This window comes from Canis lupus, chromosome 25 (assembly GCF_011100685.1).
Source record: "Canis lupus familiaris isolate Mischka breed German Shepherd chromosome 25, alternate assembly UU_Cfam_GSD_1.0, whole genome shotgun sequence".
NCBI lineage: Eukaryota > Metazoa > Chordata > Mammalia > Carnivora > Canidae > Canis > Canis lupus.
Window position 1 is genome coordinate 3,261,769 of NC_049246.1, and position 25,183 is coordinate 3,286,951.

The 25,183-nt window shown below is 33.5% G+C and overlaps 1 protein-coding gene and 1 long non-coding RNA gene across 7 annotated transcripts in view; one reads left to right on the plus strand and one right to left on the minus strand.

Moving 5' to 3' along the window:
- POSTN (periostin) overlaps positions 1 to 10,958 on the plus strand; it is a 41,597-nt gene extending 30,639 nt beyond the window's left edge. For 2 of the 6 annotated variants that reach the window (XM_038573195.1, XM_038573196.1), the window contains 6 exons: positions 2,126 to 2,215; positions 2,919 to 3,008; positions 3,743 to 3,820; positions 4,201 to 4,284; positions 9,089 to 9,130; positions 10,187 to 10,958. In XM_038573195.1, coding sequence (XP_038429123.1) covers positions 2,126 to 2,215; positions 2,919 to 3,008; positions 3,743 to 3,820; positions 4,201 to 4,284; positions 9,089 to 9,130; positions 10,187 to 10,224 — 422 coding nt within the window. In that variant the 3' untranslated portion in view covers positions 10,225 to 10,958. The remainder of the gene's footprint in view (positions 1 to 2,125; positions 2,216 to 2,918; positions 3,009 to 3,742; positions 3,821 to 4,200; positions 4,285 to 9,088; positions 9,131 to 10,186) is intronic. The other 4 variants (XM_038573197.1, XM_038573198.1, XM_038573199.1 and 1 more) reach the window with 3 other exon arrangements.
- LOC119865893 lies at positions 65 to 12,631 on the minus strand. Its single transcript, XR_005378317.1, has 2 exons — positions 12,572 to 12,631; positions 65 to 186 (listed from the first exon to the last, which is right to left on the minus strand). It is a non-coding gene; the product is annotated as an uncharacterized LOC119865893 (long non-coding RNA).
- Between the last annotated feature and the right edge of the window lie 12,552 nt (positions 12,632 to 25,183).

The window sequence follows — 25,183 nt, forward strand, 5'->3', positions numbered from 1 at the left end:
AATTTTGTATAATCATAGATAGCTTCTGTAATCAAAATGATTCACATGTGCTGTTCTTATTTTCAAAGATTCCTATCTTTCCTTCCAAGCTTCTTTATCTTCCCAATCTTTGTCAGTGAGAATCCACTATATTAATCTTTCTTCAATTAGGAACACAGTGAAGCATCAACTCTATCTGGGTTCTTCCTATAAAGGAAAAAGGATGAAAAATGGAGTCAGGTCACCTATGCATTAAAAACTCTTCACTTCAAAAATTCAGAAGTTTTACTTCTGTGTAACATACTGAAGGAAACAAAATGATTATCTTGGCAGCCATTTACAATTGTCCAGCTCTAAGATTGCTATTTGCACTTCATTCTCATTTAACTTTTGCAGGTTCTTTATTTTTTCTTTTTTTGCAGGTTCTTTAATGATTCTTGAATTCTTACTAAATATAATAGGCTCCAAAACACAATTTTAAGATGTCTCTTATAGGGGCGCCTCGGTGGCTCAGTGGTTGAGTATCTATCTTAGGCTCAGGGCGTTAATCCCAGGGTCCCGGGATTGAGTCCCACATCCGGCTCCCTGCAGGAAACCTGCTTCTCCCTCTGCCTATGTCTCTGTGTGTCTCTCATGAATAAATAGACTTTTTAAAAAAGATTTATTTATTTATTTATTTATTTATTTATTTATTTATTTATGAGAGAGAGAGAGAGAGGCAGAGAGGCAGAGACACAGGAGGAAGGAGAAGCAGGCTCCATGCCAGGAGCTGGACGTGGGACTCGATCCCGAGTCTCCAGGATCGGGCCCTGGGCCAAAGGCAGGCCCTAAACCGCTGAGCCACCCAGGGATCCCTCTCATGAATAAATAAATAAAATCTTAAAAAAAAAATAAGTTTCTTACAAAATGTCCTTAACCAAATTACAGAATTAAGAATAAATCAACTGAAATTCATTTCAACAAATATTTAATGAGCATCTTATTATTGTGCTGGACACTCTACTAGGTACTCGTATTTTATCAAATATTAAAAAAAGATTTGATAGAAATCCCTGCCTTCATAGAGTGTAATGTAAGACGGTGTTTCTGAAATTTCAGTTTAAGCTTTCCCAATGAAATGTCGACTTGGATATTTTATTAACTCATTTCCTGTTCTTAAACTCCTTAAGTGTATGTTCTTTTGAAATTTCTAAACCTTAAAAACCTGGCCTTACATTTGATACTCAAGATCCCTTGATACCATAGTATGGTATGAAGTGTTCCTTATTTGAAAGAACAATTGTTTTCACTATTTTAGATTGTTCTAGACTAATTCTGGGTAATGGTGTACCTTGACAATTTCTGGACAAGCAAATAAATCCTCTCAAAGATAAAGCAAATATGGTGATATTCAACTGTTGAAGGGTATTACAGTATGAGTTAAATGTACTGAACCTTACTTTTCTTCTCTGTGAAATAGTCTTAGTTAACTAATGTAGTAATCAGCTTTCTAACATTCAAAATGATTTTCTCTGGGAGCAAAATCATTTTGGAAACCAAATGCAACACTGTTTAACTTTTGTATTTGAAGGACCATTTAATTATTAATTAGCAAATTCTTGCATCATTTTCATATATAAGGTAAGTACTCAAATTTATTTTCACATAAAACCTGAAATTCAGTGCCTTAAATATAGGCATGAAGTTGAAAATTTTAAATGTTCAGTCTTACCTCCATTGGATAAAGTGTACAATACTAATTAAAATTTTAATTTAATTTAATAGGGAAAGAGTAATCGTTGACCCCATTATAGTAAAGTAAGATCTATACTAGCTATCATTAGAGCAACTCAAATTTGTACATATTGTATGATGCACAAAGTATATAATACCTTGTGTGATCCTACTTTATGACTACAAACAAATGGATGGAAATGCTAACTGCTAAAACAGATGAAGGTAATTTTAACAGCATACCAGTGAATTGAGCCATTTGTTCTCATAAATACTGCCTAATTTGAAGACAATGGGAAATTATTAAAACTGATTTCATAAAGGCTGAGACCACTTGTTTGAATAACATCAAATGTTGAAATAAATTTCCTGTTCTGCTAAAGTTAAAGAACCGCTTTAATGTGATAATTTGTCTCCCAAAACAATGACTCAGGACCCACAATAACAAAGGTCAAAATTGAAGGTGAACCTGAGTTCAGACTGGTTAAAGAAGGTGAAACAGTAACTGAAGTGATCCATGGAGGTATGTTATGTGTATTTCTTAAAGCCTAGTTAGGGTCACTGTGATTATTTTGAAATAGTGTTGGTTAAATATATTGAATATTTGATGTTTTCTCTTGACATTTGTATAAATTATAGGAATATTCACTTCATCTATAGGTTCTTCCCGTTAAGTGTTTTTTTTTTTCAAATCTCTTCCAAGCAAATAAAATACACTTTACCTTTAATGAGTTAAAGTAATTTAACTACTTGAAATTAATTTACCCATTAAGTCACCAGGTCCAATAAAATCGTCATTACTGTGTAGATGCCAGTGATGAATATGAAATGTAATGATAACAATAATATCAATACAAAGAAATCTATTGGACTTAGTAGAAAAAATGGCCATTATGTTAACATTACTATTAAGTCATTGATGAGATTTATGATAGGGCTCCCACTCTATGTATAATTCCCTGGATTCTCACTAAATACTCATTCCACAGTCAGAAAACAAATATGACGTGGAGAATTAGCTTGCCAGCTGGCTCTCTTCCTCACCCAGGATTCAGGACGTAACACTACCTTTTAGATGTTTGTTGAATCTGCTCGAGATATGTCCTCAAAATGATTATGATTGAATTCTAAATGGTATTGCTTCAAGAAACATATTTAATCATTAAAATGGCAGTTTAGATACCATAAGGGATACATCAGCTGTGTTTTTCTTCCCCTACTTTTAGAGCCAATTATTAAAAAATACACTAAAATCATTGATGGAGTGCCTGTGGAAATAACTGAAAAAGAGACAAGGGAAGAACGAATCATTACAGGTAATCTTTGATTCCGAACATGGAACTCTGCCTAAATTATAAAGTTAAAACCATAGTAAATCTTAAAATATCTCTCTCTATAAGAATCATTAGAGAAATGGACTAAGTCATTTTCATGGTGGTTACTGAAATTATTTCTTTTTGGCAGAAACGTAGATTACATATTATTCTAAATATGTAATCTATGTTTTTCTCTGAATTGAAATTTGTGGATAAATCTATAAGCATGCATTTTCATTATGCAGATTCATACATGCTATATAATATTTTCACTTTGCTATTTATTAATGAGTTAATAAATCCTAGAAGAAAAACCATTCCCTCCTTTGATTTTCTATTTTGCTTAAGGCCTACACTACATCTCTACATGCATATAGGCAACATTGTGTAAGGCAATGGATCCATAATTTTAGTGAATCTCTGTGTCAGTCTCCCACTAATGAATTAGCCTAAAATTCTTAAATCAGCTATTTTGCAAGTCTTTGTTTAAATGAGCAGTCAGCAACTATGGCTTGTGCCACCTACGTATCTAAAGTTCTACTGGAACCCAGTATGACCATCCCTTTCATTTAATGTATATAACTATTTTTATCCTGCAGTGACTATTTGAATAGCTGCAACGTGAGTCATATGGCCTATAAAGTCTAAAAATACTTACTATCTGGCCCTATAGAGAAGAAGTTTGCCTACCGCTCTTTTAGAACTTTTTTTTTTTTTAATTGTCTTTCTTTCAGGTCCTGAAATAAAATATACTAGGATTTCTACTGGTGGTGGAGAAACAGAAGAAACTCTGAAGAAATTGTTGCAAGAAGGTCAGCATGTCTAGAAAAATAAGAATGTGACTATACCTAAGCTATCTGTTTCAAAGTCTAAAATAATTGTTGAGGCCTTTTATATACTTTCTACTCTATGTCATTCCTTTGTTTGAATTCCATGCCAACACATGAAAATGTCCAAAGATAGAGAATTAAACTCAAATGACAGTCATATTGATTGTTTTGTTATATATTTGTTATATATTGTTCAATAACTTCATAAAATGTTGGCTTATCAAAAACCGCACTACAACTGGGGAAAGAATCAAGTGTTGGTCTGGAATTCATTGTTAGCCAGATGCCATTTTACATCGCATCAAGTGCCCTGTGTTTTTATTACATAAACCAATTTCTGCTATAAACATGTATCCTCTCAGAGGTCACCAAGGTCACCAAATTCATTGAAGGTGGTGATGGTCATTTATTTGAAGATGAAGAAATTAAAAGACTTCTTCAGGGAGGTTAGTAAAAGGGAAATAACTAACCCGCTTAACAGGTCCTGGAGACGGAGTTCTTCAACTTTTTAAAGACTAAGCATTCAGGTTTTTCTTTTAATAAGATTGAAAAAGACAACATGATGTGTTGTCTTAAGAGATTGATTGATTTGATAATAGTTTAAGTAATAATAACAAAGAAATGATTACTAGCTTAAAGTCTTTAAAAAGTTCTATGGTATAAAACTTGGGGAGCAATGAATATTTTTTTTCTTTGATACAGATAACTGTAAGGATATTTTAAGTATCTGGCAAGGGAATACTTTTCAAATTGGTAGTTTTTTAAAGAAGCCCAAATTGACATATATTTTATATTTAAAAAAATGTATTCACTGCCCCCAGAACAATAATAAAAGGCATGTGTATGGATTTTTTTAAGTGCATAGATCTAGCAAAAAAAAAAACAGTGCATTTAGTAATTTTCTTTTCCAAACTACATTCTTGAGAATGGATATCTGTTTCTTCTAACAGTTTGAGTGATAATCTATACCTGGATATGTAAATTATTTTGCATATGAAATTAATCTTTAAAGTACGGAATGTTCTCTGTCTATGGCATTAAAATGAACTACTTTTAAAAGCAAAAAAGAAAAAAAAAGAATTCAAAATCTTACACAAACTATAAATTATAATTATTCAAATAGTAAATGCTAATAAAACATAATTTGGGTAATTGGCATTTGAAAATTGAACATCTAGTTCATTTTACTACAACAAAAGTATTTAGATGACAAATTAAAGAAGCAAGTTTTAAATTATTCAGAAAAATCAAATATGTTTCCTGAAATATACTATGAATTGAGAAGCACAACTGCATTTCAGTATTTATCCAAAATATCATCCAAGATGGCTTTTCTGCTTAAATTGTATCCCTATGTTCAAGATGATGTAAATTCTCTTGGAACCATGCATATTATAGGTAATTGTTTCTTTATTCTTTACTTTAACATAAGTAAAAATCTCTTTATATAGTGTTGAGACTGTTTGGTAATAAATAATTTTTATTGAACCGATGATTGAATTTCCCCTCTATAGGAAAATATGTGTCTGAAAAATACAAGATTTCCTTTCAGACTGGAGGGAGTGTGTGACACAGCCAAAGCCATCAAAGATTGGAGGTTTTCTGTATGATCTAATACAGAATTCACTCATCTATTCACAAATGTTTAATTGCTAGGAAAACAAGGATTGGAGGGAAGAGGTGAAGATATTATGAAGATTAAATTGAATTCTTTTTTTTTTTAAGTTCTTACCATAGTAGGCAGCTTTGTAGAATGGCAGTGCTTTTTAGAGAATGAATCAATTAGTAGCTGCACCAATATATATACATCACTTTACTTTATTTAGGCTTAAACTTCAGGTAAGTATGTTTTCCTCTCCTTTAATAAGTGCCACTTTACAAATTGACTACAAACAATGAACTAAGTACATAACAATAACTTCAGGCAAAAGAAAACATATCTGCTAAAGAATATGATATTCAAATTTTAGCTAATGAAATCTTTCTTTAACTCCTGTTTCTTTTATCCCAGAGGGTTGATTCTTTTAGTTCCCAACATTTGGTTTCTTTACACATCTATAAAGTATTAATTTCCACAATGCCACATCATAAGTTCTTTATCAAAACATTTCTAAGGTTTTCTGCACATAATAAAGACAATATAAGAAGTATAGTTACTTGTATCTGGACACTAATTGGGCATGGTAGGGTTTTTTTCTAGCCCTTAAAATCAATGGGTCATCACTGAGTTACAAGTGTCTAGTTCCTGAGACTCCTATTTACAAGAAGCTGCTATGAATAAAGATTATATCCTGCAAGACTGGCCTTTGTTCTTTCAGAATACAGATTATTGTTCTCTATCCAAACTATAGTCTTTTTTTTTTTAATGATGGATCTACTAGACAAGGACTTTATTTATTTATTTATTTATTTATTTATTTATTTATTTATTTATTTATTATAGTCACACACAGAGAGAGAGAGAGAGAGAGGCAGAGACATAGGCAGAGGGAGAAGCAGGCTCCATGCACCGGGAGCCCAACACGGGATTTGATCCTGGGTCTCCAGGATCGCGCCCTGGGCCAAAGGGAGGCGCTAAACCGCTGCGCCACCCAGGGATCCCTATTTATTTATTTTTTGTTTCTGTTTTTTCTTTTTCTTTTTCTTTTTTTTAAATAAATTTATGTTTTATTGGTGTTCAGTTTACCAATATACAGAATAACACCCAGTGCTCATCCCGTCGAGTGCCCTCCTCAGTGAAAACTATAGTCTTTATCTCAAAGCTTGGAGTTTTCAATCTACACTGCTCATAGTCATACATATAGTACATTTTGATGAGTTGAGTGTATTCCTCAATTATTTTAGTCATGACTGGTAGCATGGCTAAGTGGTCCTCTTGGTACCAATATTGTGATTTATTGCTGAAGTACTTCAGAGCCCTTAACTTGAAAATATTCTCATGAAATGTATAGAATTTCACATTTATCTTAGGTAAAGCTATATTTACTGAACCTACTAAAGTATTAAGGGAGAATATCAACCTATAGAGAAAGGAACAAAAAAGAAGTCATTTTAGATGGTTTTGACAAATCTGCCAATATAACATGTAAAGCCTGTGTAGGGAATAGGGATCAGCTTGTAGGTCTGGCTTTTGATTTGGGCTCTAATTCAAACTACTTAAGTAAGTTAATTCTTCTACTTGGTTTCCTCATCTGAAAATGAGAATAGTAATGTTACCTACATCTTAATGAGTTAATGTATGAAAAGTACTTGGAATAATGCTCTGCAAATACAAGCTCCCAGTAAGTATCACGACCAATTATATTTACATAATAAACATATAATATAAACTTATGATAGTAATATTTTACACCTAACTTAAATTTCTGAGAGCCATAGCCATATAAACATGCAAGTCTTATAAATAATTGGGCTGAAGCATTTTGCATGTTTCACGAAATGTAGTAGGGAGGGGCATTCATATGATTGGTTTATCTTCCAACCATTTGTTTCTCTCAACATGATATGACTCTCATTCATTTTGAGAGAGCAGAGAGCCATTGGAGACAAATCTGATTTTCTGCACTTTATTCATGCTTTCTTCTGAAGATGTTTTTTTGCCGTAATTAATACTTCTTATTTTAGTATTATCATAGCAAAATAGTAATAAATTAACAAATTACTTAATTGGATGTTGCCAAGTGTATGAAAGAAAATCTGAGTGTAAGTGCTTCTTTTGAAATGTAATGTCTCAAATACTTCTATGACCTTGTTTTAAATTACACAATAACTGCCATTTGGAGTTTAATAAGGCTATTATAAACAATAGTCTGGGACGCCTGGGTGGCTCAGTGGTTGAGCACCTGCCTTTGGCTCAGGTCGTTATCCTAGGGTCCAGGTATCGAGTCCCACATCGGGCTCCCTGCAGGGAGCCTGCTTCTCCCTCTGCCTGTGTCTCTGCCTCTCTTTCTGTGTCTCTCATGAATAAATAAATGAAATCTTTAAAAAAAAAAGATCTTAGTCACTGATTAAAATTTAGACCCATCTTTTCTTTACTATATTTTATAAGCCATTATTTTGTTACCAAATAAACCTGAAATTAATAAAAATATATCAATTGGAGCATATTCCATAATTCAGGCTTTCCTATCTCAAGTAAACTTTCCCCTACTATCCAATCTAATGAGGTTTTCTATGGTTCTGTATTCTACTATTAATATGATACTATAAATGGTTATAAATCATATATTTTGTGGAGAAAAAGAGCATGTTGGAATGTGCCACATAGAAACAAACTCATTCAAACATTTTAAAAATGTTTCTTGGTGACATACAGCCAACATTACTGTTGGTGGTAGTTTCTTGCTTTACTTTTTAATGGAATTTCAGAGAATTGAAAAAAATATATATAATAGAAAAATCTTTACCTGATTGACTATAGATAATATATAAACGCAAAAAGTCAAAATTTGGAGAAAAATATTTTTTAAAGGTAAGCAGAAAAATGAAGTCACTGTAGGAACCACATTTATTCTTTGATCTTAAGCATCCATTAGCAGAGTCAAACTGTGAATTAGGTTAACTGATGAGTTAAAGAAAAACAAAAAAAATGGAAATATTTTGCAACTATAACAACAAAAAACTGCATAGCTCTGAAACACTTGAAATTCTTAAATAAGAAAACTTATTTTTTTATTTTATTATTTTTAACTAATTTTATAAATGGTCTTGTAGGATTAAAGTCAAATTTGGCAGTATGTTGGCACACATTTCCTGAATCGTTTAATATTATATTTCTAGAATTATTAGGTCAATGCTATTGTCCTCATGTTCTAATTTAATCATGAATTAATTTACAAGGAGAATTTTACAGAGGCAGAAGTCTGATACATCACAAATAGGAGTGACTGGAGAAATGACTGGATATCTCTGAGAAGATACTTCTACTAAGCTTTATATAATGTTAAATATCCCTTCATCATAAAGCAATGCTTTTTATTAAAAAAGTGAAAAAGTCATGTAAGTCACTTACTCTGTGGGGCCCCGAATACAATAATGAAACAATGTTTTGCAAATAGTGAGCATTCATTTTGATATGTAGAAAACAAACCTCTGTGTGTGGCCAATGAAAAAGTTCCACTATTCCAAAAGAAAATCTACATGTTTAAGCAATGCTTATTTTAAGACTTCATACTTTTCTTTACTTACGGTCTCTTTTCTGATGTTAGAAATAATTTCAAAGTATTTCTCACTACAACTATTTAATTTTAGACACACCTGTGAAGAAGATACAAGCAAACAAAAGAGTTCAAGGTAAATATATTGATAGTAATGTGCATATGGCACACATGTTTTGTTATGTTAAGAAAAATCAAAGGATAGAGTTTTAATATATTTTATTGGACTTTATTGTCTTTTAGGGAGAAAAGTTAGCAAATTTGAGGCAAAGTATTTTGATGACAAAAATCAGAAAATAAATTATTCATGCTCTGCACTATTAGTAAAATCTGAGGATAGTGAATGTTAAAGGAAAGGCAATTATACTCATGTAAACTGCTAGATTTTTGGAACCACCGAGGTAGACTCAAGTAGAGTTAAGTTAAAAAGAAATCCTTGAATAAGAGCCAAGCAACAGTCGGTTGCTAGTGAACCTGAACTCTCTAAAAATGTTATTATTTGAGATCAGGCTACAGTTTACTTGAAACAAAGGTAAATTTACTTGAAACACAAGTAAATTAAAATTTTTACACATGTAGAAAGTTATTAATATAACTTTGTACAAAATTTTGATATAATGTGTAGATTATACACATGTATATATCACCCATGCACTATAATTTTCTTCATAATTATATTTATGTGCATTTTCTAATCTTTCACTTAAGTTACCTTGCATTTTGATACATTAAATAATCAAAGATTTTCCATGTGGAACTTAGAGTAAGTTACAAGTTTGGAACTTCTAAAATAATTACATACTAATGGTCAAAATAAATTGCAAGGCTTATAAATGCACTACAGGTACATCTGATTTTAAGCCAATCCAATGTAGACATTTGAAATTAAAAATCAATTGCACAAATGATTTCTAACTGAAGGTTCTGTCAGGGATTTCTTCTACACATCCTAATCCATCCAAATTTCCAAAAGAACTAAAATTCTCAAACTTTATTATTTTCATATACTTTTGATCAAAAGATAACCTTGAATTTATCCTCATAAACAGAGGATATACCTAAGAAAACATAATGTGTATTACAATAAGAAATGATGGTCTTTATGGATACAGTCATACACAAAATATCACATTGTTAAATTCTAAAGTTCCATCACATTTACAATCTATGCATTCTCCCTTCTTCCTAACAGGATCTAGAAGAAGATCAAGAGAAGGTCGTTCTCAGTGAAAATCCAGCAACCAGGCAACAAAGTTTATACAACTCTAATCAATAACCTGATCTTAAAGGATAATTATGAGAGCCACATTGACTTCAGGAAATGAACCACCAGCACAAAAAAGCAATCATTGAACACTTCTGAATACAAATTTCATCTTTTTTTTTTCTCTGAATGAAATTATAGGGTTAGTCTCCTGTGGGATAGGAACTGAAGGAAATAGAACACCATATATACAGGTTTTTACATCCTGACATTAAAAATTCTAGCTAACTTTGAAATCCATCAAAGAAAATTCTTGTCAAAGGATTTCTTATAACTTAAACCTCACATTCAATTAAGAAGATTGAATCTTGAATCTAAGAAATAGATAAAATGCATGTAAGCAGTTACTTCTCCTTGGGAAGCTAATTTATAAAAATGGGTGCTCAGTATTAAAAAAACAACAAAACTTTTACAATAAAAGGCTTTGCACATTTCTAATACAATGTGGGTTTACCAGTAAATTATGTTACTTCTACAACTAATTTTATACTCTTGAAATCTTTGTCATATGCTTTTTGCAACACATATTTTTTTCTCAAACATTTCAATAAAACTTTTTTTTCAATTATAAACAGATTACTTCAAATTGGGTAGTTCAGAAAACTCAAGGTTTAAATTAATAAGTGATTTGGACTTGGGAACAGGACTTTATACCTCCTTCTTTTTATAACAAATATTCATTAAAGGAAATTGAATGAAATTATTGTTTCTTGAATTTTTAAAGCTATTATGTTATATAAAGAATCATTACACAATAAAGCAATCATTTAAGCATCAACTGAGTAGTTAATATAACCCTAGAACCATGGTAGGTTGTGAAGATCCAAAACATGAATCAGACAGATACTGTTCTCAAAGGGTAAAGAGACAAATCACCAATAATTCACAAATGCACCATAAGCTGTAGTAGAAAATAAACAGTACCACACAAACACAAGTATCAATCAATTTTTCCTAGATTTTTGTTAGATATAGGAAAAGGCACAGAGATGCTCCTAAGTTAACTAAAACTGAAGTAATTTAAGAGTCCACTGCATGTCAAAAGAGGGGAAGAAAAATATTTGCAGAAAACAATAAAGAGATCAGTTGATCTACTCGGATCTCAACAAGTACTATCTTCACTTGGTCTAATTGAAATAAAAGCAACTGCAGAACAGAATGCATACTGATAAGGAACTGAGTAGTGACGGTGTAATAATATTACACCAAGCTTGTAAAACTGAGGAAAGACAGACTAGAGATACCAGTCTTGATCACAGATGTCCAGCTTGGATCAGAGGTCCAGTACTAAAGTACCACTAAGGAATCTGGAAAATTTTTGAGTAGGTGAAAGCATTGGTTCTTTGAGATGCAATTGGGATGAGGAAGTAAAATATAAAATTCTGGCAGTGACTCTTACTGCAGAAGTGCTCAGTAGCCTTGGTTTTCCAGAATGCTTTCTAGTCTGGGATAGTGGTGAGATTTACGTATAGCATTTAAAACCCCTACCAGGGGCAGCCGGGGTGGCTCGGCGGTTTAGCGCCACCTTCAGCCCGGGGCAGGATCCTGGAGACCCGGGATCGAGTTCCTCGTGGGGCTGCCTGCCTGGAGCCTGCTTCTCCCTCTGCCTTTCTCTCTCTCTCTCTGTCTGTCTCTCTGCCTGTGTCTCTGCCTCTCTCTGTGTCTCTCATGAATAAATAGGTAAAATCTTTAAAAATAAAGAATAAAACCCCTACCAGGAAGCAAAATGCCCCAGCAGAGCAGTACTTATATAGAGAATGTTGGGACTTTTATCTCAACTGAACAGTGTGGCTATGATCATCCCAAGGTGATTCAGAGGACGTGGTCATATAAGGTGGTACTGATAGAATATACTAAGCATTCATCAACAAAGATGACTGTTTCACACACATCATGTTGTTCATGAGCCTCTTGAAATCCCAAGATAATTGCATTGAACAAATAGTAGGTCAGCTTATCCATTTTGCCCCCTTCAGGGTTTTCATTTGATGACGAGCCAGGTGTTCCAGAGTTGGACTTTAAATATGCTAGTCTGGGACAATTGGAATGAGGTTAAAGTCTTTTTAAAGACTGATAATTTTAGAGCCCTGCCTTTTTTTTTTTTTTAATTCCACCAAAAGAGAAAAAAAGAAATCAGTTTTGGTTAGTACACATACAAAAATCTAGCATAACTCTCTGGTGAAGGACAGTCTTTCAAATGACACATGTAAATATATTTAAAGGTAAATTTTATAGAATCATTAATAAAATTTAAATAAGGAAAATAATACAAATAAAAAACAAAATTTAAATATATGAAGATGGGGCACCTACGTGGTTCAGTCGGTTAAGCGTCTGCCTTTGGCTCTCAGGACATGATCCCAGGGTCCAGAGAGCCTGCTTCTCCCTCTCCTTCTGCAATTCCCTCTGCTTGAGCTGTGTCTCTGTCAAATAAATAAATAAAATCTTTTAAAAGTAAAAAATAAAAAATATGATATAAAAAAATAAATTTAAACCCCAATAATAATTCTAAAGTAGATAAATAAATAAATAAATACCCTACTCAAATACTTTCTATAAATTGAAGAGCAGAGTAGTATGTGGTTTTACATGCAATATTTAATCCTTCAAAAATTTTGAAGTTTTATTATCTCTAGTTTTATATGAAAAAACGAGGCTCAATTAGTTAATGTAACTTTTTTTGCCTTCTACTCTTCAATCATGCCATCAATCAAATTACCACATGTCTATCACACAAGTACAAACTTGAGTATAGCAAACACATCTGTTTTTGCAATTGTGCAGACTCTACTATCTGATTTCAGCTTTTTTTCAAACTATGCTCCTCACAAGTGCCATATAGGTTTGAGCACACTGATGTTAGGACTGCAGTTTCAAATAAGCCTTCCTGTCTCCAAGCAACCACTGATCTACTTTCTGTCACTCTAGATAAAGGCATTTTCTAGACTTTAGATAAATTGAATTACACAATGTGCATGGCTTTTTCTTTGTCTGTCTTTCCAATCCTTGGGATTCTATGTAGGAGTGGAATGACAGGACCACATAGAAGGTAAATAATTAAAACTGCAATACTTCTTCTTAAAAAAAAAAAAGATTTCATTTTATTTATTCATGAGAGGCACAGAGAGAGAGATGCAAAGTTACAGGCAGAGGGAGAAGCAGGCTCCTTGCAGGGAGCCCAACGCGGACTCGATCCCGGGTCTCCAGGATCATGCCCCGGGCTGAAGGCGACCCTAAATCGCTGGGCTACCGGGGCTGCCCAAAACTGCAATACTTCAAAGGAGTTCTACTATTTTAAATTCCCCCCGGAAGTATATGGGAGCTCCAGTTTCTCTGCCAAGACTTGATATGGACAATCTTTTAATTTTAGATATCCTAATAGGTGTGTACTGGTATCTCATCGTGGTTTAATTTGCATCTCCCTGATGTATGCATTTCATGTGCTTATTGAACATTTGTATACATTCTGTGAAGTGTTTGTTCAAATCTTTCACTAATTTTTAATTGGGTTGGTTTTTAAAAATTGAGTTTTGAGGATTCCTTATATATTATGGCAATATATATGTACACATATAAATACGTGGCTTATATAGTTCTATTACCTATATAAGGTGCACTTATTTTCTCCCAGTATGTGGCTTATCTTTTCAGTCTCTTAGCAGACTTAATGAAGATAACAAAGTTGAATTTATCTTATTTTTTTCTTTTATGGGTGTCATATTGAAGAAATCTTTTTATTAATCAAAGTTCACAAAAAATTCTTATCTGTTTTCTTTTAGAAGCTTTATTAGATTTAGGTTTTACACTGAGGTATATAATTCATTTTGTTTTTTTTTTAAAGATTTTATTTTTTATTTTTTATTTATTCATGATAGACACAGAGAGAGAGAGAGGCAGAGACACAGGCAGAGGAAGAAGCAGGCTCCATGCCGGGAGCCCAACACGGGACTCGATCCTGGGACTCCAGGATTGTGCCCTGGGCCAAAGGCAGGCGCTAAACCGCTGAGCCACCAGGGATCCTTCATTTTAAATTAATTTTTGTTTATGGTATAAGGTATGAATCAAAGTTGGGTTTTTTCTCCTATAGATAGCCAATTATGCTAGCACCTTTCTCTGAAAAGATTATTCTTTGTCTATTAATATACCTTTACATCTTTGTCAAAATTACATCTATATATGAATCTATTTCTCTTTTCCTTCTTTCCACTCTGTTCTATTAGTCTATTTCTCTATCTTAATTGAAACACCATATGACTAGATAAGTGTAATTTTAAATAAGTCACTAAATCAGGTAGGGTTAGTCCTCAAATTTTGCTCATCTTTTTCAAAGTTGATTTGGGTATTTTAAGTTATTTGCATTTTCACATGTATTTTTAAATAAGCTTGGCAATTCCTACAAAAAAAAATAAGGTATCTGCTGAACTTTGAATTGAGATTGTATTGGATATTTGGGTCAATTTGAGAATAATTGAAATCTTTACAATACTGTCTTCAAACCATTAACGAAATATATCTCTCAGTTTATATATAGCTCTTCCTTAATTACCTTAACAATGTTTTATTTGAATATTTAGGTTTTACCAATGTTTATTTGAGTATTTAGGTCTTCTACTTCTTTTGTAGTTTCCTCTTAAGTACTTAATATTTACTTTTATGGTATTACCAATGGCATTGATTTTATGTCAATTGATGATTATTTTCTGTTATTGATCTTATATTTAACAACTTTATTAAGCTCATCAGTTCTAGTAACTTTTTATAGACTACATCATATTTTCTACATTGGCAATCATATTGTGTGCAAATGAAGACAATTTTACTTTTTTTGCAATCTGGATGCCTTTGACATTTTCTTGCCTAATTTCACTGATTGATGTTGAATATGAATAGTAGTTTAATGCTGAATAGAAGTAGCAAGAGTGACCATTCTTTTTCTTCATGATCTTGAGGGAAAACATTCATTCAGTCTTTTAATCTTAAGTATGATGTTTAATTTGATGTTAGCAACACCGTTTTCTGTTCTTTCATAGATACCTATTACCAGGTTGATGAAAGCACTTTCTTTTTTTTAAGATTTTATTTATTTACCAATGATATAGATCTTTTGATATGATCATGTGGGTTTTCTTTTTTAGTTTGTTAATATGGTGAATTATATGGATTTAATTTTGAATATTAAAACCTCATCCCATTTAAGTTATTCATTCTGGGATGAATTCCACTTAGTCATGACATATTCAGTTTGTGAAAGTTTTATTAAGCATTTTGACATGTATGTTCATAAGAGACTTGTCTATCATTTTCTTTTACTGCAATCTCTTTGTCTGAGTTTGCTATCATGGCAATGCAGGCCTCACAAAATGAGTTAGAAAGAATACTCTTCTCTCCAGTTTTTAGAAAGTGTCTATGTAGAACTGATAAATTTTTCCTCCTTAAATGTTTGGTAGAATTCACCAGCGAAGACATCTACTCTTACCATTTTCTTCGAAGAATGATTTTTAGACACAAATTCAATTTTTAAAAATACCTATAGGTTGGGATCCCTGGGTGGCTCAGCGGTTTAGCGCCTGCCTTCAACCCAGGGAGTGATCCTGAAGACCCGGGATCAAGTCCCACATCAGGCTCCCTGCATGGCGCCTGCTTCTCCTTCTGCCTGTGTCTCTGCCTCTCTCTCTCTCTCTCTGTCTGTCTCTCATGAATAAATAAATAAAAATTAAAAAAATACCTATAGAGCTATTTGGATTATCTATTTCCTTTTGAATAGGATCTGGCACTTTGTATCTTTCAGGAAATTTGTTCATTTCAAAAAATTTAAAAATTTATTGGCATATTGTTAAAAATATTCCATTATTATCTTTTGAATAGTGATGTCACCTCTCAAGACTCATTTTGGTAATTTTTTTTCTTCTTTTTTTCCCAACCAATCAAGCTAGTCATCAATCAATTTTATTGGTTTTCTCTAAGGATACGCTTTTAGTTTCATTTCTGTACTCTTCTGTACTCTTTCTGTTTTCTTTTTTTTTTTCTCTTTCTGTTTTCTATTTCATTGATTTTCACCATCTATTATTGTCCTATGCTTTATTTAATTTTAATTGGATCTTGATTTTCTAGTTTCTTTTTTTTTTTTTTAATTTTTATTTATTTACGATAGTCACACAGAGAGAGAGAGAGGCAGAGACACAGGCAGAGGGAGAAGCAGGCTCCATGCACCGGGAGCCCGACGTGGGATTCGATCCTGGATCTCCAGGGTCACGCCCTGGGCCAAAGGCAGGCGCTAAACCGCTGCGCCACCCAGGGATCCCGATTTTCTAGTTTCTTAAGGTAAAAGCTGAAGTCATTGATTTAAGAACTTTCTTTTTTCTAGTATGAGAGTTTAGTGGCATAAATTCCTCACTAGGTATTGCTTACTGGTATCTCACAGATTTTTAAATATATTTTAATTTTCATTCACTTCAACGAACTTTCTAATTTTCTTTCTAAATATGGTTAAAAAGTTATCTTTTTAAGAATTGAAATAATAAAATATCTATTTATACATGTAGTAACTATTTCTTGGGCTCTTTTGTCCTTTGGTATATCCATATTTCCATCTAGTATCGTTTTTTTTCCTAACATTTCCTTTAGTGCAAATCTGGTGGCAATAAACTTTTTCTGTCTGAAAAAGATCAATATTTTGCCTTTGTTTTTGAAAAATATCTTTGCTGGATATGCAATTCTAGATTGACAATTTTTATTTATGCTATTTTTAGAGATGTTATCTCACTGATATTTTTGCTTGTCTGGTTTCTTATTTGCTTTCTATATGTCCTTTTCCCCCTTTACACAACTGCCTTAAGATTTTGTTTCTATCATTGGTCTTGAAAAATTTGATTATGATGTGCCCTGGGGTCATTTTCCTCATGTTTCTTATTCCTAGGATTTGTGAAGTTTCTTGGATCTGTAAGTTTAGAATTTTTATCAAATTTGATTTTTTTTCACTTATCAACCATTTGTTCTCTCCCCTTCTTTACATATATATTTGGCTGCTCTTAAATTGTAATACAGTTCACTGTTGCTCTTTCATTTTTTTTTAATTCCTATTTTTATCTGTGTGCCTTTCATTTTAGAAAGTTTCTATTTTTGTGTCTTCATATTCACTAACCCTTTCTTCTGTAACATAATTTGACCCTTAGGTCATACCACATTTTTCTTCTTCTTTGTTTTTAATATTTTATTTACTTATTCATGAGAGACACAGAGAAAGAGAGAGACAGAGACACAGGCAGAGGGAGAAGCAGGCTTCATGCTTCCATTGATGTGGGACTCGATCCCAGGTTGCCAGAGATTGCAAACTTTGCCTTGTTGGTTGCTAGATATTTGGTATTCCTATGCTATTCTTGAACTTTTCTCTAGGATGTAGTTAGGTTAATTGGAAACAGTTTGATCCATTGGGTTCTTGCAGTTAAGATTTGTTAGACAGGGCAAAATCTATGTATTATCTGGGGCTAATTACTCCCTGCTATTTAAGCATGGCTTCCTGAATATTATTCCCAATTTCCAGTGAATTATGATATTTGCCCATCTGGCTGGTGGGAACAGGTGTTACTACAGGCCCTGTGTGAATGTGAGATTCTATTCCCTCTAATCCTTTCAGGTGGCTCTTTTCTCACTGCTATTAGTTTCCACAAATGCATGTGTTCATCAGCAACCTGCAGAATACTCAAGGGGCCTTCTGAAGATCTCCGGAATTCTCTCTCTGTGCAGCTGCCTCCTCTCTGAGCCTCTGTCCTGTGAATTCTAGCCTTCTTGGTCTCCCTTCACTGCTAGCTCCATCTCACCACCTCTGTGAGCATGCAGGAAGGACTCCATTTGGATTCCTACTGCCTGCAGTATAGACTGGAAAGTCTCTCCAAAATGCTAAGACAATCATAGAACTTGCCTCATTTGTATCCTGCCTCTCAGGAATCACTGTCGTTTGTTGCCTGATGCTCAGTGTATTGAAAATCATTCCTTGATAATTTTTTAAATTGTTTTAGTCAGGAGTAAATCTAGTTTCTACTGTTCCATTTTTCCCAGGGGTGAAAGATCCTCTCTCATTTTATTTAGTTCTATTAACTCCATTTCATAATAATGAATTATAACTTTGTGTTTTAAGTATTCCTTTATTTTTTAAAATTTCAATTCCAGTAAAATTAACATACAGTGTTATATTAGTTTCAGATGTATAACATAGTGATTCAACAATTCCATGCATCATCCAAGGCTCATCACAACAAATGCACTCTTTAATCCCCAAACCCTATTTAACCGATCCCTTTAACCCCTTCTCCCCTGGTAACCATCAGTTTGTTCTCTGTATTTAAGAATCTGTTTCTCAGTTTCAATCTCTCTCTCTTTTTCCCACTTGCTTGTTTTGCATCTTAAATTCCACATATGAGTGAAATCATATCATTTCTGTCATTCTCTGACTAGCTTATTTCACTTAGCGTTGAACTCTAGCTCCATTTATGTTGTTGCAAATTGCAAGATTTCATTCTTTTCTGTGGCTAATACTCCATTGAATATATATACTACTTCTTGTTTATCCATTCATCTGTTGATGACACTTGGGCTGCTTCCATAGTTTGGCTATTGTTTATAACACTGCTATAAACATAGGGAAAAATGTATCCCTTTGAATTAGTGTTTTCGTATTTTTTTTGGTAAATATCTAGTAGTACAATTACTAGATAGTAGGAAGTTCTACTTTTAACTTTTCCAGGAATCTTCATATTGTTTTCCACAGTTGCTGCACCAAATTGAATTCCCACCAATAGTGCAAGAGTTCCTCTTTCTCCACATCCTTACTAACACTTGCTGTTTCTTAATTTTAGCCATACTGTCAGGTGTAAGGTGATATATCCTTGTAGTTTTTTCTGCATTTCCCTGATGATGAGAGATGCTGAGCATCTTTTCATGTGTCTGTAGGTCATGTGATGTCTTCTTTGGAGGAATGTCTGTTCATGACTTCTGAGCATTTTTAATTGGACTATTTGGGGGTTTTGTGTGTTGAGTAAGTTCTTTATATATTTTGGATACAAACTCAGATATGTCATTTGCAAACATCTTCTCCCATTCTGTAGGTTGCCTTTTAGTTTTGTTGATTGTTTCTTTCACTGTGCAAAGCTTTTTATTTCGATGTAGTCCCAATAGTTCATTTTTCTTTTATTTTCCTTGCCTCAGGAGACATATCTAGAAAAATGCTGCTATGGCCAATATCAGAGACATTGCTACCTCTTCTCTCTTCTAGGATTTTTCATAAGAAAAGCTCTCAACAACATAGGTTTAGAAGGAACTTAACTTCAAAATAATAAAGGCCATGTATGAAAAATCCACAGCCAGCACCATCAATTTCCCCTAAGATCAGGAATAAGACAAGGATGTCCACTCTCACAACTTTATTCAATACAATCCTAGCCATAGTAATCAGAAAACAAAAAGAAATAAAAGGCATCCCAACTGGTAAGGAAGAAGTAAAACTTTTACTATTTGCAGATGAAATGATACTATATGTAGAAAACCTGAAAGATACCACCAAAAAAAAAACCTGCTTGAACTGATAAATAAATTCAATAAAGCCACAAGATAGAAAACCAATGTACAGAAATCTGTTGCATTTCTATATACTAATAAAAGAGCAGCAGGAAGAGAAATTAAGAAAATAATTCCATTGTTTTCAAATTGCACCAAAAATAATAAGATACCTAAGAATAAGCCTAATCAAAGAGGTAAAAGATCAGTTACTCTGAAAACTATAAAACACTGATGAAAGAAATTGAAGATGACACAAAGAAACAGACATTTCATGTTAATGGATTGCAAGAACAAACACTGTTAAAATGTCCATGCTACCCAAAGTGATCTATAGATTTAATGTGATCTCTACCAAAATACAAACTCCAACTTTAGATAGGAGCAACCAACTGGAAAACGCTCATCCTAACAGCTAGACGGGAAAATGTTGAAGGGATAACCACAGATGTCTCATAAGTAACAGAAAAGGAATTTAAGATAAAATATATTAGAGGTAGAATCATTGCTATACAACATGCAAATGTACTTATATATAAACTTATAAGAAATGATCAAAGGGAAATAGTATTAAATTTTATTTACTGAGATTTCTTTTGTATTTATCTGAATAGATATTTCTTTTCATCCATAAACACTGAAAATAATAGTTCTTAAAGTTTTAAGCATATCCATTTTTTTTTGAAAATAGGTTCTTTGTCTTCACTTCTGTGGGGTCTTTGGAAGGTTTTATGTAACATTTAATAAATATTCATTGATTTCTACAGTCTGATGAGAAAAGACTGGTAATTTTCTAACCAACCTAAGTTCCAAAAACAACAGTTGGAAAATTAGTCCATATGTGAATAAGCCTGTTAGAGGACCTTCACTTTCAGCACTAATGCAATTAACTACTGCATTTCCTGAATTTTTATGAAGTATCACAAAAAGCTACGGTAATAAAGAAAAATATTAAAAATAAAGAGTAATTATGGAAGCCCATGAAAGATAAATCAAACAATTTCATAATTATAAGCTTCAAGTGACTGACAACACTTAATGTGAAAATATAAGAAATATCCCATGTAAATTAAAAATAAAACAAACAAAAAGAGGACCAATAAACAATGTATAAGTTAAGTATCCAACTCAATTAAAGGAATTTTAACAAGTGCTTCCTGAATGAATTATTTCTGAAGAGTAATCCCAACTTAATTTGGTGAAACGTCAGATATTATTTATTTGGCTAAAGTTTTAACATAAAAATCAATCTATATATTTTACTTAATACAGATAACCACCATTTGGTTTTATTTTATTTTTTAGATTTTATTTATTTATTCATGGGGGACACAGAGAGAGGCAGAGACATAGGCAGAGGGAGAAACAGGCTCCCTGTCGGGAGCCTGATCTGGACTCCATCCCAGGCAGGACCCCAGGATCGCGCCCTGAGCCAAAGAGAGATGCTCAACAGCTGAGCCACCCAGGCAATTACATTTTTCCTAAAGTTCATTAAATTCCATCATTACTTGAATTTCAAGCACTTGAATGGCAATTTCTGTTTGCTTCTTTTACTACAATAAAATAATAATCTCTTACACCCTTAAGATTTATGATGTGCATGCAAACAACCATCAGAGACAGCAAATGACCTGCTGAAACATAACTACATTATTATCACTGGGAACCCAAAGCTGCCCTCCCATATTCACCACATTCTTAACTGCAATATAAATAGATTTTCAGAAAAACAAACATAAAGAGAAAAAAACATGAATTTTGTTTTGCTATGACAGTTTTCTTTAATTTCACTGCCAAACACAGGAATGCATTAGAAAAATTAATACAGCATACTAAAAGATTGAAGCAAAAATTAACACAGCTTATGCTACAATACTCTTTGAATATTTCAAATACTTGTTATGCCTGCATTATTTAGGTAATTTCCTCAGTCCTTTATTATCTTTGTGTTTTTATAAGTATGCCTTTACATAGGTCAGAATAATAGGACAGGTAACTCCCTGCATTCCCTCACATGCAAAAGTGATATAATCTTGAATGTAATTATAGGAGTTCTACCAAACCAAAAACAATAGCTTGATCTAGTTTGAGCACAGATGAAAGAGTAGACAAACTATGGCCAAATCCAACCTTCTACTTGTTTTTGTAAATAAATTTTTATTCAAACAAACGAAGCCTATTTGTGTCTGTACTGTCTCTAGCCTCGTTCATGCTGCAAGGACTACGTTGAATAATTGTGACAGAAACAGTACGGCCTATGAACCGTACGGCCCATGAACTTACTGCTTGGCTCTTCGTAGAAAGAAAAGTGCCAATCTCTGGTAGAGATCCCAAATTAGGGAATCTTTCCATAATTTTGTACTTAACACATCTCACATACTGAATTCATACTTACACACCAGGTTGGAATTAAATGTCATGTAAAAATCAGTCCCTTTGGGATGCCTGGGTGGCTCAGTGGTTGAGCATCTGCCTTCGACTCAGGCCATGATCCTGGAGTATCAGGATTGAGTTCCACATCGGGCTCCTGGTGCATGGAGCCTGCTTCTCCCTCTGCCTGTGTCTCTGCCTCTCTCTCTGTCTGTGTCTCTCGTGAATAAATACATAAAATCTTTAAAAAAAATCAGTCCCTTTTATACAAATGTAAACCCTTGCTTTAAAGAGATTTGTGTGTTAGTTGGTGACTTATGGTAATTCAGAATTCTTATAAGATATCAGCAATAGAAAAAGAATGGCAATGTATGAAATAAAGTAAGAATAATACTGTGTAATTTGCATATAATCAGTAAGATACAGGAAATGATAATTCATTTCTTTATGGACACTACTGGATACGTCAGTGGTGGGGGCAGAGGGAGCAGTCTTCTTCAAGTACCTGCACCTTTAGAACCATGGCCAAATTTGAAATATCACTTTTTTAAGGATTGATTTATTTATTTCAGGGATACATGTACCCATGTCATTTAAGTGTCTGCCTTCAGTTCAGGTCACAATCTTAGGGTCCTGAGATTGAGCCCTGAGACAGGCTCCCTACTCAGCAGAGGGTCTGCTTCTCCCTCTCCCTCAGCTGCTTTCTCTGATCATTCTCTCTCTCACTCTCTCTCTCATGAATGAATAAATAAGTAAATAAGTTTATTATTCCCTGCTCTTACCAGTTGTCCACATTGGCACATTTGGAGATCTACACATTCCCACCTTGTCTCTAGCCAGTGTGGTCCATGTTGCTGTACCATTCCATTTGCTCTTCTTAGGAACAAAGTTCTATGTTCATGTTCCTGACTCTCTGTGGCAGCAGGAAACCCAGATTTTCTCAGTCCCATTCTGCCAAAACCCCAAACCACTAAACCACCATCCCAAGAGGACAAACATGTAAAATATAGTACTAAACTTGGGCAAAATTAAAAACAATAATACTAAGTTTTGATGAAAATGGAAGTATAAAAGGGGTACTGTTGGCACATTTTCTTCTCTCCGCATCCTCTTCCCACTATACATACTATCTACCATACTTTCATATTCTCACTTCTCTTACGTATCCCAGTTTGCATTACATAAAACACTTGTCTTCTTATCAAGGAAAAGATGTATGTTTTTGTCATATGTGTGCTCCTCTTGCCTTACACAAGGGCTGGCAGAAACAATATAATTATAAAAAAAGCATGAATTAGGGATGATACCTTAAAGTGTAACCTCCCTAAGTGGACCTGTTCTTTCAACTAGGAGCCTATGCAGACCCCCAAGACAGTAGACATGCCCTTGAACAAGAATTGAACTTCAAAAAGGAAAAATTCAACATCTACCTCTAATTCTAATTCTTACACTTAGCTTCCCTAAATGCCCTGCCTCATCTGCACTGGACAAATCCTTTGCCTCATTCTTCTAGGTACCCTGGCTAACTGTTCTTGGTCTCCTCTGCTGTTGTGTCATCATCTGTGCCTTTGTTCTAATAAATCTGTTCATCTTTCTTGCTAATCACTTGATTATATTTAATATATGTTTTTTTTTTCACTATGAATTCACACTGGGAAATAGCTAGGACTCTCCTTCTCACAGTTATAAGAAATCACCACCCAGACCATCTGACATTTCCAGTGGAACTCAGAAGTTACAAATAAGAATGATTTTTGAAATTGATAACATCCATTAGGTGCTTTTTATATGACAGAGCCTATTGAGCATTTTGTATGAATCCTCCTGAAAATTCTATGAGATAGGTATGACTTTTATCTATTTTAAAGAAGAAACTGGACCATAGGCAGTTTAAATAACTTGCCCTAGTTAGCCAGGATCAGAAATAGACTTTGAATCCACATAGCATGGCTCTATAGTCTGAGCTCTTAATTACATGATAGACTACTTACAAAAAATTAATGCTTTGAGCTAAAGGAGCCAAATTAACAGAATTAAGTTAACTAGTGGATGGAATGATGTCTCCAGGCATCAGGGAGGTTTTCCTTTCCCAGAGACATCACTACACATGGTGGGATCAGAGATGGACCCTGAATATAAGGGAACATATTGGACTTTATCTATTTTATTCTCAGAGAAACTACTCTGAAAATAACAGTAAAATGTAAATACAAAGATAAAAATTTGCATGTTTACTCATTTTCAGAAGTAATGAGTTTTATTTTTATTTAACACAAGAGTAATTAGAGGCTAGGAACTTCACTGTAACGCTGATGGTGTCCTTCACAGCAACATAGATTCATATCAAATATAACTATTAATATTATGAACTAATGCATGGTTTCTAAAAAGAAATAATCTCAAGGCTTCTGGGAAAAATGGCAACATCTTTACAAATGCTAACTTATCTCAATTTTTAACTGGTAAGATCAGCTTCTTAATATGTTAGAATTGTTCAACTTCTGTGTAAAAGAAAACAAAACTAAAACCACCTAACCTACTCTATAATCTTTAAGAATTTGGGGATTCCTGGGTGGCTCAGCAGTTTAGCATCTGCCTTCGGCTCAGGGCATGATCCTGGAGTCCCAGGATCGAGTCCCGCATCAGGCTCCCTGCATGGAGCCTGCTTCTCCCTCTGCCTATATCTCTGCCTCTCTTTCTCTCTCTCTTCATGTGTCTTTCATGAAGAAATAAATAAGATCTTTAAAAAAATAATAATCTTCAAGAATTTCAACACATCAATATGTGAAGGAATGTAGGATTGCCTTTTTGATTAAAAATAATCTTATATCATATTAAACATGAATATCTTGATTGGCGATTTTATTTTACCTTATATGTTGTTCTCTCTATATTTTTTTAATTTTTTTAAGGATTTAAAAAAAATTATGATAGAGAGAGAGAGAGAGGCAGAGACACAGGCAGAGGGATAAGCAGGCTCCAGGCCGGGAGCCCGACGCGGGACTC